This window comes from Electrona antarctica (genome assembly GCF_951216825.1).
Source record: "Electrona antarctica genome assembly, chromosome: 4".
Taxonomy (NCBI): domain Eukaryota; kingdom Metazoa; phylum Chordata; class Actinopteri; order Myctophiformes; family Myctophidae; genus Electrona; species Electrona antarctica.
The window spans coordinates 15105514-15118414 of NC_136809.1; the positions used below are offsets into that span (position 1 = coordinate 15105514).

Below are 12901 nucleotides of genomic sequence, written 5' to 3' on the forward strand. Positions count from 1 at the left end.
GTTCCATACAGTATTGAGGCAGGGACATTTGTTTTAAATCATACGTTTATCGCGTGTTGAAGATCATTTCAGACTTTACAAATTCTGTGCTTGGGGAACCTAAAGCATAAGACGTTAGAAGTTAGATAGAGTCCAAAGTTCCAATCCTGCATCAATGAGATATAGGTTGTAGCTTTCCGATAATGGCCTTATAGATAAGCAGGTGCAATATGTATTATGCCTCACTGCCTGAACTTATTATACAGGATGCATTAGTGTGTAGGCCTACCATAGATATCACTAGCAATATATATGGTAGACTTTGTCTAGGCCGGGGGTCTACAGTAAATTAATTACATCTCCGAATTCCAACACTGATAGTAAAACTGCTTCAACAATCATTTTCCTATAAGCATAAAAAAGTTTCTGTAAAATAACTTTTGTTGCTGTTTGCTGGCAAAATCTAGATTTTAATGTGCATTTAACATCAAACCATACAGATGCCAAGATAAGTGATGTACTCAATGCCGTACAGTATTGTGTTGCTCCATTTTTACACTGTTTGGATGCATAGCAACAATGTGAATGTGCAAAGTCATGCCAGCACAGCATTAAATCATCACTGTCGGGTAGAAACCTTGTATGTCCAAAAACGTTACTTTTCAGGAAATGGAAAAAGGAACCTGTGTTCCAATGGATCCAGTGTACGTATTCAGTCGGAAGCTCTTCTTAATACGTTTCATTGGTCAAATATTTATATTTTTTATATTTTCACTTTAAAGCTCAAGCTCACACTGACACAAGGTGTCGCTTGAGCTTGTGGATCGACTGTTTCCCCTACTTCTGCGCGACACTCTTGTACAGCAAAGTAGGGCATTCGTTTACAAAAAAATAATCTTTATAAGTTGAAATATGGATATACACAGATTCTGCCTGACAGCAGCTATATTTAAAAGGGAAGGAGAGAGAGAGGAAATAGATGGACAGATAGATGGAGGGAAGAGAAGAAAGAGGGATAAAAAAAACAAAGGGGCACATGAAGAAGTGAAATAGAACGGAGAGGGACAGGGGAAGTGAAGTGATAAAAGACACCGTTGCATTGTCCACCAGTTGGAGCATGTCTCAATGTCTGTCCATAGAGGAGGGATCAGCAAAGTCAGCCGTTTCAAACGGATCGACTTACCGAGTCATAAACATACTGTGATAAGTCTTTTGTGCAGGGAACTCAATACTGCTGTACTATTTAAAGTCTGCATGCATGCGGCTGACTGACAGCCAGTGGAATTCTCATGTTGAGTGTGGCACTTTTACGTGCACTTGTTCACTGTCCTCGCCTGTGTGCCACGCATGACACAGAGTCAGCCAACATTCACACCCACACAGCATAAGTAAATGCTCATACAGAATCTGATGACATCTTGTAACACAATTTATTTGAATATATTTATATTTTGTAATATTGAAAGCTTCATTGCCAAACAAAACACGTTTCATAAATAGTGTTGTAGTTATTCCATGTGACTACTGTTCATTAAGCGTGCTTGGACATATCAAATGGGGGGCCGTGGCGCACAAGTGTGCCAGGAAACTATGTTTGTAAATTAGAAACACTCTGTCCTGACAGTTTTGGCTCTCAGCATCAGGCTAAAGGTTTGTTTTCATGAATAATCTCCACTGATATCTCTTAACAGGATCACAGGATAATATATGAGCACAGCTGTGATTGTGCCGGACGTAATACTTTTCGAGTGCTTTTCTGCTGCCTGCTCCATTAGTTTTACATTTACATTCTATTTTTCCCTGCTGCTGCACATCAGTGGAGCATGCAAATACAAAAATATCTGTTCATAATGATGCATACCAATGTGATCTCTTCATTTTGGCCACCTGTGCCAAGATTTCAGTTTCCTGATTGAAGGTATTGAGATGAGTGGCAAGATTAATTTGAAAGCGCAACAAAATCCATTTCCTCATCATCTGGCAGTACCAATCCTAATTCATTCATTTGACTACATCCTAAATGTCTCGCAACGCAGCAGCTTTTGGTGTTACTGCCATCCAGAGGTGGCCTTAAGAATCTGAGGGTTTATTTCAAGAGCTCATGTGCCTGATTGGAGTTGTTGAGAATATTACCTAAGTGACCTGGGGGCAGAAAGTGCAGAAAGTACTTATTAAAGGGGGGGGGAGGGGGGGGGGGGGGGGGGGGGGGTTGCATTGCGTAGCCTAGTGATTAAATTGCCAAAATAATCACTTCAGTTTTGCTCCCATTTAGTTGAAGAGAGTTCCTTGTCATCTCCTTGTCAACCAGCAAGACTCATATAATAAGGGGATTCACACAGAGCAATATCGGGTGTGAGTGTGACTGTTAAGTAAAACTGTGTGTCAAGTGGAGGATTGGGAGAGATTAATGATTATAATCTAATCTAAAGCTGCCTGGTCAAAGACCTATCTCAAAGTCATTGCTCCTTTGAGATAAATGATTCTAAATTAGGATTCTAGATGTGTGCTAGTCTCATGTGTATATGTGCGTGCAGGCAAGCACAGACTCATAGGCACATGATCACCTGTGATAAGCAGATTCCAATGCATTATAGGTTTGATTATAATGCATTATGGACTTCATGGAACTGCTTATACTTGTTAAATTAGTGGTTTGTTATAACAGTATTAACTCCATATCTCCATAAGACACGTTCTCTCTTTAGATTCATGATTGCTCTTCTTTGTCTCTTGGGCTCCTCCTCCATATTTATAGTTGTTGACTCTTTCCTCTGGACTTTCTCTTATCTTGTTTTCAACAACAGCTTTGTGGCTGTCTTCTCTCTCTCTCTCTCTCTCTCTCTCTCTCTCTCTCTCTCTCTCTCTCTCTCTCTCTCTCTCTCTCTCTCTCTCTCTCTCTCTTCTCCAACTTGCAATAGTTTGTCTTTAATGTTTCCTGATTCTGTACTACTTCCTCTATAGGGCACGCTGAACAATCAGACAGGGATTTTCCCAGGATCTTTTGTGAACATCATTAAGTCCCTCCCCATCTCAGAGAGTGACAGGGGAGAATCCCCATACATAGGCGGCTACAGTTGTCTGCACTGCTTTCTGCTGAAACCTTCTGGAGTTGATACCAGGTGGGAGCATGCATTTGTGTGTGTGTGTGTGTGTGTGTGTGTGTGTGTGTGTGTGTGTGTGTGTGTGTGTGTGTGTGTGTGTGTGTGTGTGTGTGTGTGTGTGTGTGTGTGTGTGTGTGTGCGTGTGTGTGCGTGCGTGCGTGCGTGCGTGCGTGCGTGCGTGCGTGCGTGCGTGCGTGCGTGCGTGCGCGCGTCAGCTGACACTTTATTAATCACCTTGTCAGCCTAAATGTCCTAGCACTCTATTATTCCTGTATGAGATGACTGCACAGGTATGAGGCATGAGTTCATTTCAAACTGTAGTAGTCTGTCTCACCTGGCGGCTACCTGTAAAACCTGCAATGGATTGTGTTGCGTTATCGTGTTCTATCTATTGCAGTCTCTCATGTGGGGCGACTGTGGCTCAAGAGGTAGAGCAGGTCGTCCAATGATCCATGGGTCGGTGGTTCGAATCCCGGCTCCTCCTGTCTACATGTCGAAGTGTCCTTGGGCAAGACACTGAACCCCAAATTGCTCCCGATGTGCTGGTTGGTACCTTGCATGGCTTCCGCCGCAATCGGTGTATGAATGTGTGTGTGAATGGGTGAATGTAATGCACAATCTATGTAAAGCGCCTTGGATAAAGGCGCTATATAAATGCACCATTTACCATTTACCATGTGAACCGATGAAGGTATCAGTAACATTGTATTATTCTCCCGGTAGAGATGTGTGCGTGGAAGAGGACGTGAGCATCCAGCCTTCATACCAGGACCTTCTCACTCGTATGAGGTACAGTAAAGGGGGCTTGGGTAGGGTGGGTGTGGGGCGTTCTCTCTACCGCTTTTCTGCTGGTCTTCTTGAAGCTGTTTGTTAGCAAGAAGATTGTTAAATTCTAAGTGTAGTCTACTGCAGGGGTTCTCAACCCGTGGGTCGCGACCCCTCGGGGGGGTCGCCAAATTATTTTAGGGGGTCCCCAAATTATTTTCCAAAAAAAAATAATAATAAGATGTATTTTTATTTTTTTTAATTCAGGATTTTTCAAAAATAGCAGACCTACAAGCTCGTAGCGCGCCACTCGGTGGCGCGCTATGAGCTTGTAGATCTGCTATTTTTAAATAGCTAAATTATAACAATGCTTAAAACACCAACAGGGGTTCCCGCCCAAAATGGTTTAAGGTTATTGTAGCAGTCAATTTATATTGGGGGTCGGGAGGGGGCGGGGCGGGGGTCCCGAGACGTTGCCAAAGCATTTTCGGGGGTCCCCGGCCAAAAACGTTGAGAACCCCTGGTCTACTGTGCCGTGTGAGCTGCTATTTTTGGTGTATGACACCAGCGTGGAACTATAAATCAGGCTTATGACGGTATTCCAATTCCCTTTGCCTTTTCAAATTTCACATTCACGATTCCCTTTGATGGGCTGAAACTTCTCTTCCTAAATCAATACCGTACTTCAAAGATTATGGAAGATAAAAATGAAAGCTAATCATACGCACATCATAGGATTAGGGCTTTCATCCTGTCAAATCCAAGTACGGTCAAGTAATGACTGAAATAAATATGTTTGTCCCTGAAATGTTCAGTCAGGCTGATTCGCTCGACTTAAAACCAGCATGGGATTAAGTGCAGAATTCCATTGGTCTATGGATATACAAGAAATCTGCTCTTTGACAAGTGTGCAATATTAAATTAATACTCACTGGACTTAATGTTGTTGGTGACTGAGAATGGGAATGAGAAGCTGGTTAAAACAAGTGCTGAGATGGAAATGACAAAAACGGAGTCGCAATGATATTCATAAGGAAATGGAAGGAAACAAGACACCACAGCAGCCATTGGGATGCTTTGGAATACTGAGATGACAGATTATATCAATGGCTGCCAGGGAGAACAGTGAGGAATCCCGGCACAGATCCACTTGAGTACAAACCTCCACCAGTGTGTTATCTGAATGTCTGACACTAGAGTCTCTTCTACTTATTTAAAACACAACATCATATGGTATTTTGAGATACCTTTTTCCATATCGTCATGTATTTCCCAGCGCACGCCTCAGCCAATCACAGCGTCGGGGCTGGCTTGAAATGCACCGGAGCTCATGGGACCTGGAGACCGTGTTATTTTTTGTGCATTGTCAGATGTCCAACTCAAGTTTGTGTAGCCATGCCCTCGTCTTTGGTCCTACGTCGAAGAGGCCGGTTTCTGGGGGTCGTCTATGTAGGGCAGGGGTTCTCAACCCGTGGGTCGCGACCCCTCGGGGGGTCGCCAAATTATTTTAGGGGGTCCCCAAATTATAAAAAAAAAAAAAAAAAAAAAAAGATTTTTCAAATGTTATTTTCACGATTTTTCAAATGTTATTTTCACGATTTTTCAAAAATAGCAGACCTACAAGCTCGTAGCGCGCCACTCGGTGGCGCGCTATGAGCTTGTAGATCTGCTATTTTTCAATAGCTAAATTATAACAATGCTTAAAACACCAAAATAGGTTCCCGCCCAAAATGGTTTAAGGTTATTGTAGCAGTCAATTTATATTGGGGGTCGGGAGGGGGCGGGGCGGGGGTCCCGAGACATTGCCAAAGCATTTCCGGGGGTCCCCGGCCAAAAACGTTGAGAACCCCTGATGTAGGGGACAGTCTTTTGGCAGTCTGTACAGGCTCACTGGACTCACACGCTGTGCTGTTTGCCAAGCCCCATTTCGTCATGGATGATTTGTAGCTGAGTCTGACCTCAGTATCATCAATATGATGTCATAGTACTGACGTCTGGCCTGGACTTCCAGAACTCCTATATGGGCAAGAAAATGGACAGAGACAGACAGATACAAAAATCTCCATACTGTGTATGGGCATTAGAGGGACACAGGCAAACAGATGACAAACAGTCGGGTACGACGGGCACTTGTACAACGGGTATGACAGGTATCACATAATCAGGTGGGGCATGCATTCCCAACTTGCATCGTTCCCGGGTAGGCCAGTGGCCGGTCTAGTGCTCTAAAATGTTGTTCAACTAGTCAGGGAAAACGAGTAACAGAAGAAAAGGCCCTGCAAATGGAATAGTGGAAGAGTTTAGTTTAGAGCTATAAGATTGAGGGCTTTGTATACGAAAGATACTGTCTAGAACTCTGTGTCTTATCACAGTCGGTCACAAAACTGTCTCCACTAGGGTTTCAAACCCAAGGTAAATAAACCATCTTCAATCTTTCTGTCAAAACACTTTAGTTTTACTTCTAACTTCTTAGAGTCCGAGAGAAAAACTCTAGCAGAGTTTATGAGTAATGATAAAGGTGGGGCCATTGTCATCCAGAAAATGAATTGAGATGTGTATATTCCTCTGACCTCAAACATTAATTTCAAATGTGGTGTTACTGGTGCGTACAAATCCGCATCTTGAAGAAGGCTTTACGAGAGGTACAAAGTCACCACATCATGTGCTTCCTTGATGAACAACCACACAGAGCTGCCTTGTCTTGTTTGTGAGACCAGGACTCCCACAGAGAACTACAGGCACGACACATCAGAAGCATCAGTGTCCCTTCCACTTTCATTTTATTGGAGCAAATGGGTGGAGCGTTGTTTCTGTTGATGCGCCACGCTAAGTGCAAGTCTGACCAGACGTCAACCAATAGGAAAAAGTGCATAGCTGACCCCACTTGGCAGGCTTTTCACTTCTAATTTTCTTTCAGCGAGCCTTAACCACTCCAGAAGTTAAACAAACTTCACATGAGCAAATTGCCACTGTCAACAACCAGCAAAACAAGATGGGTAATTGACGCGTTCAATATCTCGGCATGCATTTGCTGCAGCTCCGCTTCTGACGATTATATGTGACATTAAATGTGCACAGCAAGTAACTGGTAACAGGTGTGCAGTGCTTGACAGATCAACTGGGGCAGTGTGTGTAGCAGGTGTGTCTAATGAGCCAATCACAGTGAACAGAAGCTACTGTACAGTTCAATTCCAGAAGGAACAAGATGGATGAAGATGCCTCCATTAATTCACCAGCCCTGCCCTGAGGGTCGCAAATATAGACATCGCAGGTCGTAAAGTTGCTCTCCTCACTTGCCCTCCTCAAATTAGTTCTACTGGGACTCTTGTTACTCCTTTGAAATACACTCAAGCTTTCTTGTTTTATCTCCCTTTCTCACATGTGAAAGTGTCTCCCGCTTCCGTTGTTCTCCCTTTCTTTCTGTCTCTTCTCTCGCTGTCTCAATATATTTTATTTACCTGTACATTTAGATAGGTAAATGCTGTTATTAGTGGGGTTTCTGTCCCCACACGTCTCATATTTGCCATTGACAATGAAAGGAGAAATTAGGTCATTATGTGCCTCAAATATGACGTAAATTTGAGGCAACACAAACATGAAATGTCATTGAGGGAAAATTTACGCCATACTGTATGTAGACGAGCAAATCGGCGAACCAATCACATAAATTCAGTTGTTCATGAGTCTGGGGGGACGCGATGCTTAGTCCCGTCCAGTCGACTATGTGATTGACTGACCAAGAAAGAATGTTATTTGTGTAGTTTTGTAGCAGGTTTTAACGGTCTGGTATTAAACATAAAACATCATGACCGCTTTGCGTGGCACACTTTCCCCCCTGGTGAGAAGAAGCACACTGTGGAGTCTATTTTCTTCACACATACGACCGAACAATAAGACAGTCCGTTGGTTGTCCCAGCAGCAGCACAGGGGGGCGCAGGGGACAAGGACAAGTGTCCTGCTGACCGGGACGGTGGACAGGTTCGGTGGAGTGACGGTCAAGCTGGACAGCAGCAGCTTACCGTTGGACATCAGCGAAAGTGCGTTCAGCGAATTACTGCGAGACTCGTTGATCCAGTGGAAGGCGGAGGGGAAGGTGGCTGTGTGGCTTCACGTACCCATCTCACTGAGCCGCTGTGCCGGCGCCGCCTCCAGCCACGGTTTCACCTTCCACCATGCCAGACTGGACCGAGCCGTCCTGGCTCTCTGGCTGGGGGAAGGGGAGAGCAGATTAAGAGGCTTTGCAACACACCAAATCGGAGTGGCAGGTGCGGTTGTCGACGAGTCCAATGGAAAGGTTCTCGTCGTTCAAGACAAAAATAAGACAAAGAATGCATGGAAGTTCCCTGGAGGTATGTCCGATCCTGGAGAAAATATTGGTGCCACGGCAGTCCGCGAGGTCTACGAGGAAACCGGCGTCCACTCCCAGTTCAGGTCTCTCCTCAGCATCCGGCAGCAGCACAACCACCCGGGAGCCTTTGGCATGTCCGACATGTACTTCATCTGTCGCCTCAGCCCGCTCACCTATGACATCAACTTCTGCACTCGGGAGTGCTTGCGCTGTGAGTGGCTGGACCTCGCCGAGCTCGCCAAGACCAACGAAACTACGCCCATTACCACGCGCATAGCCAGGCTACTGCTTCACGGCCTGGAGCACGGCTTTGACACAATCGACCTCGCCATGGAGGAGATTCCGGCGTACCAGTTGTACCAGTTGTACCACCGGCGGCTACCCATGGCACTAAAACCCTAGCGAGTCCTCGAAAAGCTGCTATAAACCAGGCAAAATGTCATTTATTTAACGTTGTTGCGACATTTTACATGATTCAACTGGAAAACATCTTTAAACAAGCATCGTAATCTGCCTCATAAGACTAATGATGCAGCATAGTGTAGCTCGCTTCTAGCATTTCTACCTTAAGTGTATTTATGACCAGTGATGTTTTCCACATGTGAGTCTTTTTAAGAACTGTTACGTTATGAATAATGGTGCAATCAGAATCATGATTATCACCATTATGTAAAATAAAAAGCATTTTCACATTGTGGTTTTAAAAACTAAAGCCAGAATGGGTTGGAATATCTTGAATGAGACTGTTCTCTACTCTACTGTTGATTAATAGCGATTCTCTATCTTAAAACTATAAAAGGTGTGCTCTGTATATGCTAATCTCTGTCAGGATGTATGCCTTAACACCCTCCGCGCCATTGCCGACGATTAAAGTCAATTAAACATTAATTTTGATACTGGCGCTTAACGCCATTGCCGACGGCCTTCGGCAATTGAGCTTTCATAGCGCGTTCGATTGCTCGAGCCAAAATGCTACTCACGTTAGCCGGTTAGCTAGCTGTGTTGTTAGCACAGCGCTGGATCGCCCATCTTAGATCGTCGTCGCCATAAGCATCCATTCTATCCATTTCTTTCAATCGCCTGTATCTCCTATTCCTTGTCCCAGATGGCATTTTTGGTCAAAACAGCGTTTCTTTGACGGCACAGAGCTGACAATCTAGAGCTCTCCGGAGCTCCGGCCTGGATTCACATTGTAAACAAGGCCCATCCAGCTGTGTGAAAACTCCTAACTTAAGACTACCGGTTGTGGACCGGAAATGGCGGCTTTTCAAAATAAGAGCTCAAATTAAAAAAATGCTGGCGTGAATTAGATCCTAATTTTTCAATAAATGATAGCGGTCTAAGTGTTAATAATAATAGTGATTTAGGCTGGGAAATATTTGCTTACAGCTATTAAAGAGTAGCGTATATGTGATTACCAGAAAAAGGAAAAAAAAGTTCATGAGATGATGTATGATAAGAGTGCCCCTCACTTCACATGGGTGTGATTTTTAGGTATCCATTTTACTATTCTGTGGGACTTTATGTTTGAGGGGCGCTAGCCCATTAGTTCAATGTTTGTTTTGTAAACACATTGACAATGAAGGGAAAATGTATGTCATAATGTGTCATTTACGATACGTCATATTGTCTCTTAATGGTTAATGGCGTTTAATGTTTGTGTTTGCACTGTTTGTTTTCCATCACCATTACATCACCTGATCAACATGAGTTAGACTTTAATATATTAGCGCCCCTCACTTCACACGGGTGTGATTTTTACTATTATATGAAACCAAATGATCCTGTTCTAAAGTAGGGAATTATTCCAAATCCTACCACACTGTACAGTACATTTCATCTCTTCAGTGCCAATCTAAGCCATTTCAAATTACAAAACTAGCGAACAATAGAATGTGTACAATACAATGTGTCTGCTGATACGTCTGGTGGCATCTAAATTCACTGAATGTGTTAAAACTGGGTGCAAACTATTGCTGACAAACAATGCTGTTATTATTATTATTTTTTATATAAACTAGACCGGTGCCCGGCTGTAGACTGTAGAGCACTGAGTCGGTAACGATGGAAGTTGGAGATCCATTCCCACCTGGCTATGCATACCGTTGTACCCGTGTCAGAGTACCCGTTCCACCCATCTGTCTGTGTCCCTTTTATCTCCATATATGGAGATTTCTGTATCTGTCTCTCTGTGTCCCGTTTAGGGATGGAGCCCGACAATCGGGTCCATTCCAAACCCGGTTAGGCATTTATCGAGACCCGAGTATCAATAAGCTTGGGCTCGATAAGGACCCGGCTCGATACGCCTGCTCGATAAGGTGATCGTTATCAATAAAACCTTAACGAGTTCTGTGTCAGGCATGCCCAAATATGGAGTGTTGTGATGCCAGCTCCATATATGGACCCTGTCCAGAGCCCGAGTAGAGGCCTTTTGTGGCGGTTATGGACAACCGTGGGTCCGACCGACTGGTCGGAGGGGCGAACGGTTCTTACGCGGATTACAGACGTACAGACGTATAGAGACATGGTGCATTTATAGATAGATAAGAGCATTGTAAAAACCAATACAAAGACCATGAGACGGTTTGATTGATTGATTGATTGAAAATGTTATTAACAGTTTGTAGAATGGAAAAAGTTCAAAGAAAGTACAGGTCAATACAAAATCATGATAAAACCAGAAAAAAGGCCGAATACTTATTTACATAAGGGTCCTCCATTTTCAATGTATCAGAACATTTAAAGACACACAAATGTAGAACCCCTCAAAAATGGGGTGGGGCATATGCTTGCCTCTGTCTCCAGTCATGTCTGTATTCAGTATTGTTCACTTCCCATTGTTGTTGACGCTCTGTTGTTTTTGTCTCTCTACTTGTATTTTATTTCCTTGTTTTATGGTGAATAATTCTAGTATTTTATTTCCTTGTTTTTTTGTGAATAATTGTAAATGTATGTGAAGTTGTTTGTGTGTATGAGTGTATAATATATATATATTCTATGAAAGTGTGAAACAGCTGAGGTTGTGTGAAAAAAAAAAGCAGTTGTAAGAAATATGTCGTGTTTATAATTCTGCGAAGTTGCCCAAACTGAAATAAAAAAAAATGGGGCGGGGGGTCTTTAACCCTTTTACAGGGAGCAGTTTTGAATTGCAGCCGCCCGTAAGTGCTCTTTGAGAGCGATTTTGAAGGAGTCTAGGGATTCACATTTCTTAACGGCTGTTGGTAGGGCGTTCCACATTTTAGTGGCATACAGTAGGAGCAAAATTTATTTAACCACTTGTTTGAGCCGGATGAGCCCCTTGTTTGAGCCGGTATCATTGTTTTCAAAGCACTATAGGCATATAGGTTTGTTAGCACTGGTTTTCTCCAGCATCCAAGCCCATTTATTGAAATGAGATATCAGTATCAGTGGGTCTCTGATCGTCTGGGTACGCGAGACTAGCAGCCTAATGATTTTTGACAATGAACTTTTCCTCCCCACAGGTCCGTGTTCAAGGTGGAGGACATAGCCTTGAACTATCGTGACCCCGAGGGCGACCTGATCCGCATCATCGATGACGAGGATGTCCTGTTGATGATCCAGGAAAGCAGAGGTCATCGGCGGTCAGTCAAGAGACCCGTCAATCAGTTTCTATGGGAACTGTATGTGACCATGACCCTTGACCTGTCTGTCTACAACACAGAGATCTGAGACAGAAGCAGAGAGAGAGAGAGAGAGAGAGAAATTAGCATTCATATGTATACACAAAGAAACACAAGGAAATCACTGTTGCTCATTAGTCCATGATGTGTGTGTGTGCATGCGAGCATATCATGCCTGCCCTGTATGAGCATGCCATGCATGTGTGTTTTTCAGATGCAATTTTCTGCTCGTTTCCAAACTCCTTCAATAGAGCCTTGGCTTTAGCATACCCTCTCACAGGGTCCAGGTGCTGGCAGCTCCGAACAAGTTCCCTGGGAAGACCCTTTGTCTGCTGCTCCAGACGGTCACTGTAATTTTGAGTATTGTTCTCCACTCCATTCTCAAAAGCCTTCATAAAAGCATGATATTTTAATGGATCCCCATCAAAGATTGGCACCTCTCCTTGGCAAAGATTAGAGGCATTGTTGCTACCGGTATATCACAAGTAAGTAAGACGCGCGAACGCGGGAAGCGAACGCAGCTCGTACATTTTTTAAGTTAAGTTTTTTTTTAAGTTAGGTTTTTTTTTTAAGTTAAGTTTTTTTTTGTGTGTGTGTGTGTGTGTGTGTGTGTGTGTGTTTTTTGTGTGTGATACAGCTGCGCCCTCTGGTGGCGGGGGGGTGGTGTTACAGCGTGACACACAGACACACACACACACAGACAGACATGTTCTGCTATAGGTCTCATAGTTAGTGCTCACTGCGTTCGCAAACATTGTGGTTATTTCATTTTGCTTTCTCATAATGCCAAGCATCTCATTTTGAAAGTTATTTGCATTTTCATTTCCAGAGTTAACATTTGAAAATGAGCATTTGCATATTCAGAATGTACATTTGGATTTCCAGAATGAGCATTTGCATTGGAATCATTGAAAACATATTGCATTGCATGAGGGTTTTGTTGAACTGGGCGTGGGTATGCTTCCTGGTGCATAACTGACAGAGGCTGTGATTGTGAATGAATGAATTGAGTTATTTTTGCCTTTAGGCCTTGTTCCTTTGTCACTGGCATTGAGGGTTTGTGCTTT

At 43.5% G+C, this 12901-nt stretch overlaps 2 protein-coding genes across 2 annotated transcripts in view; both read left to right on the forward strand.

Moving 5' to 3' along the window:
• ncf4 (neutrophil cytosolic factor 4) overlaps nucleotides 1-11909 on the forward strand; it is a 38646-nt gene extending 26737 nt beyond the window's left edge. Inside the window, exons 8-10 of the mRNA XM_079499147.1 lie at nucleotides 2941-3098; nucleotides 3804-3869; nucleotides 11676-11909. Of these exons, the coding sequence (XP_079355273.1) occupies nucleotides 2941-3098; nucleotides 3804-3869; nucleotides 11676-11883 (432 nt within the window). The 3' untranslated portion in view covers nucleotides 11884-11909. The remainder of the gene's footprint in view (nucleotides 1-2940; nucleotides 3099-3803; nucleotides 3870-11675) is intronic.
• LOC306922082 (nucleoside diphosphate-linked moiety X motif 6-like) lies at nucleotides 7651-8751 on the forward strand (the record flags this gene model as incomplete). Its single annotated transcript, XM_079499471.1, has 1 exon — nucleotides 7651-8751. The coding sequence occupies one exon, from the start codon at nucleotides 7651-7653 to the stop codon at nucleotides 8593-8595; it is 945 nt and encodes a 314-aa protein (XP_079355597.1). The 3' UTR covers nucleotides 8596-8751.
• Nucleotides 11910-12901: the final 992 nt, after the last annotated feature.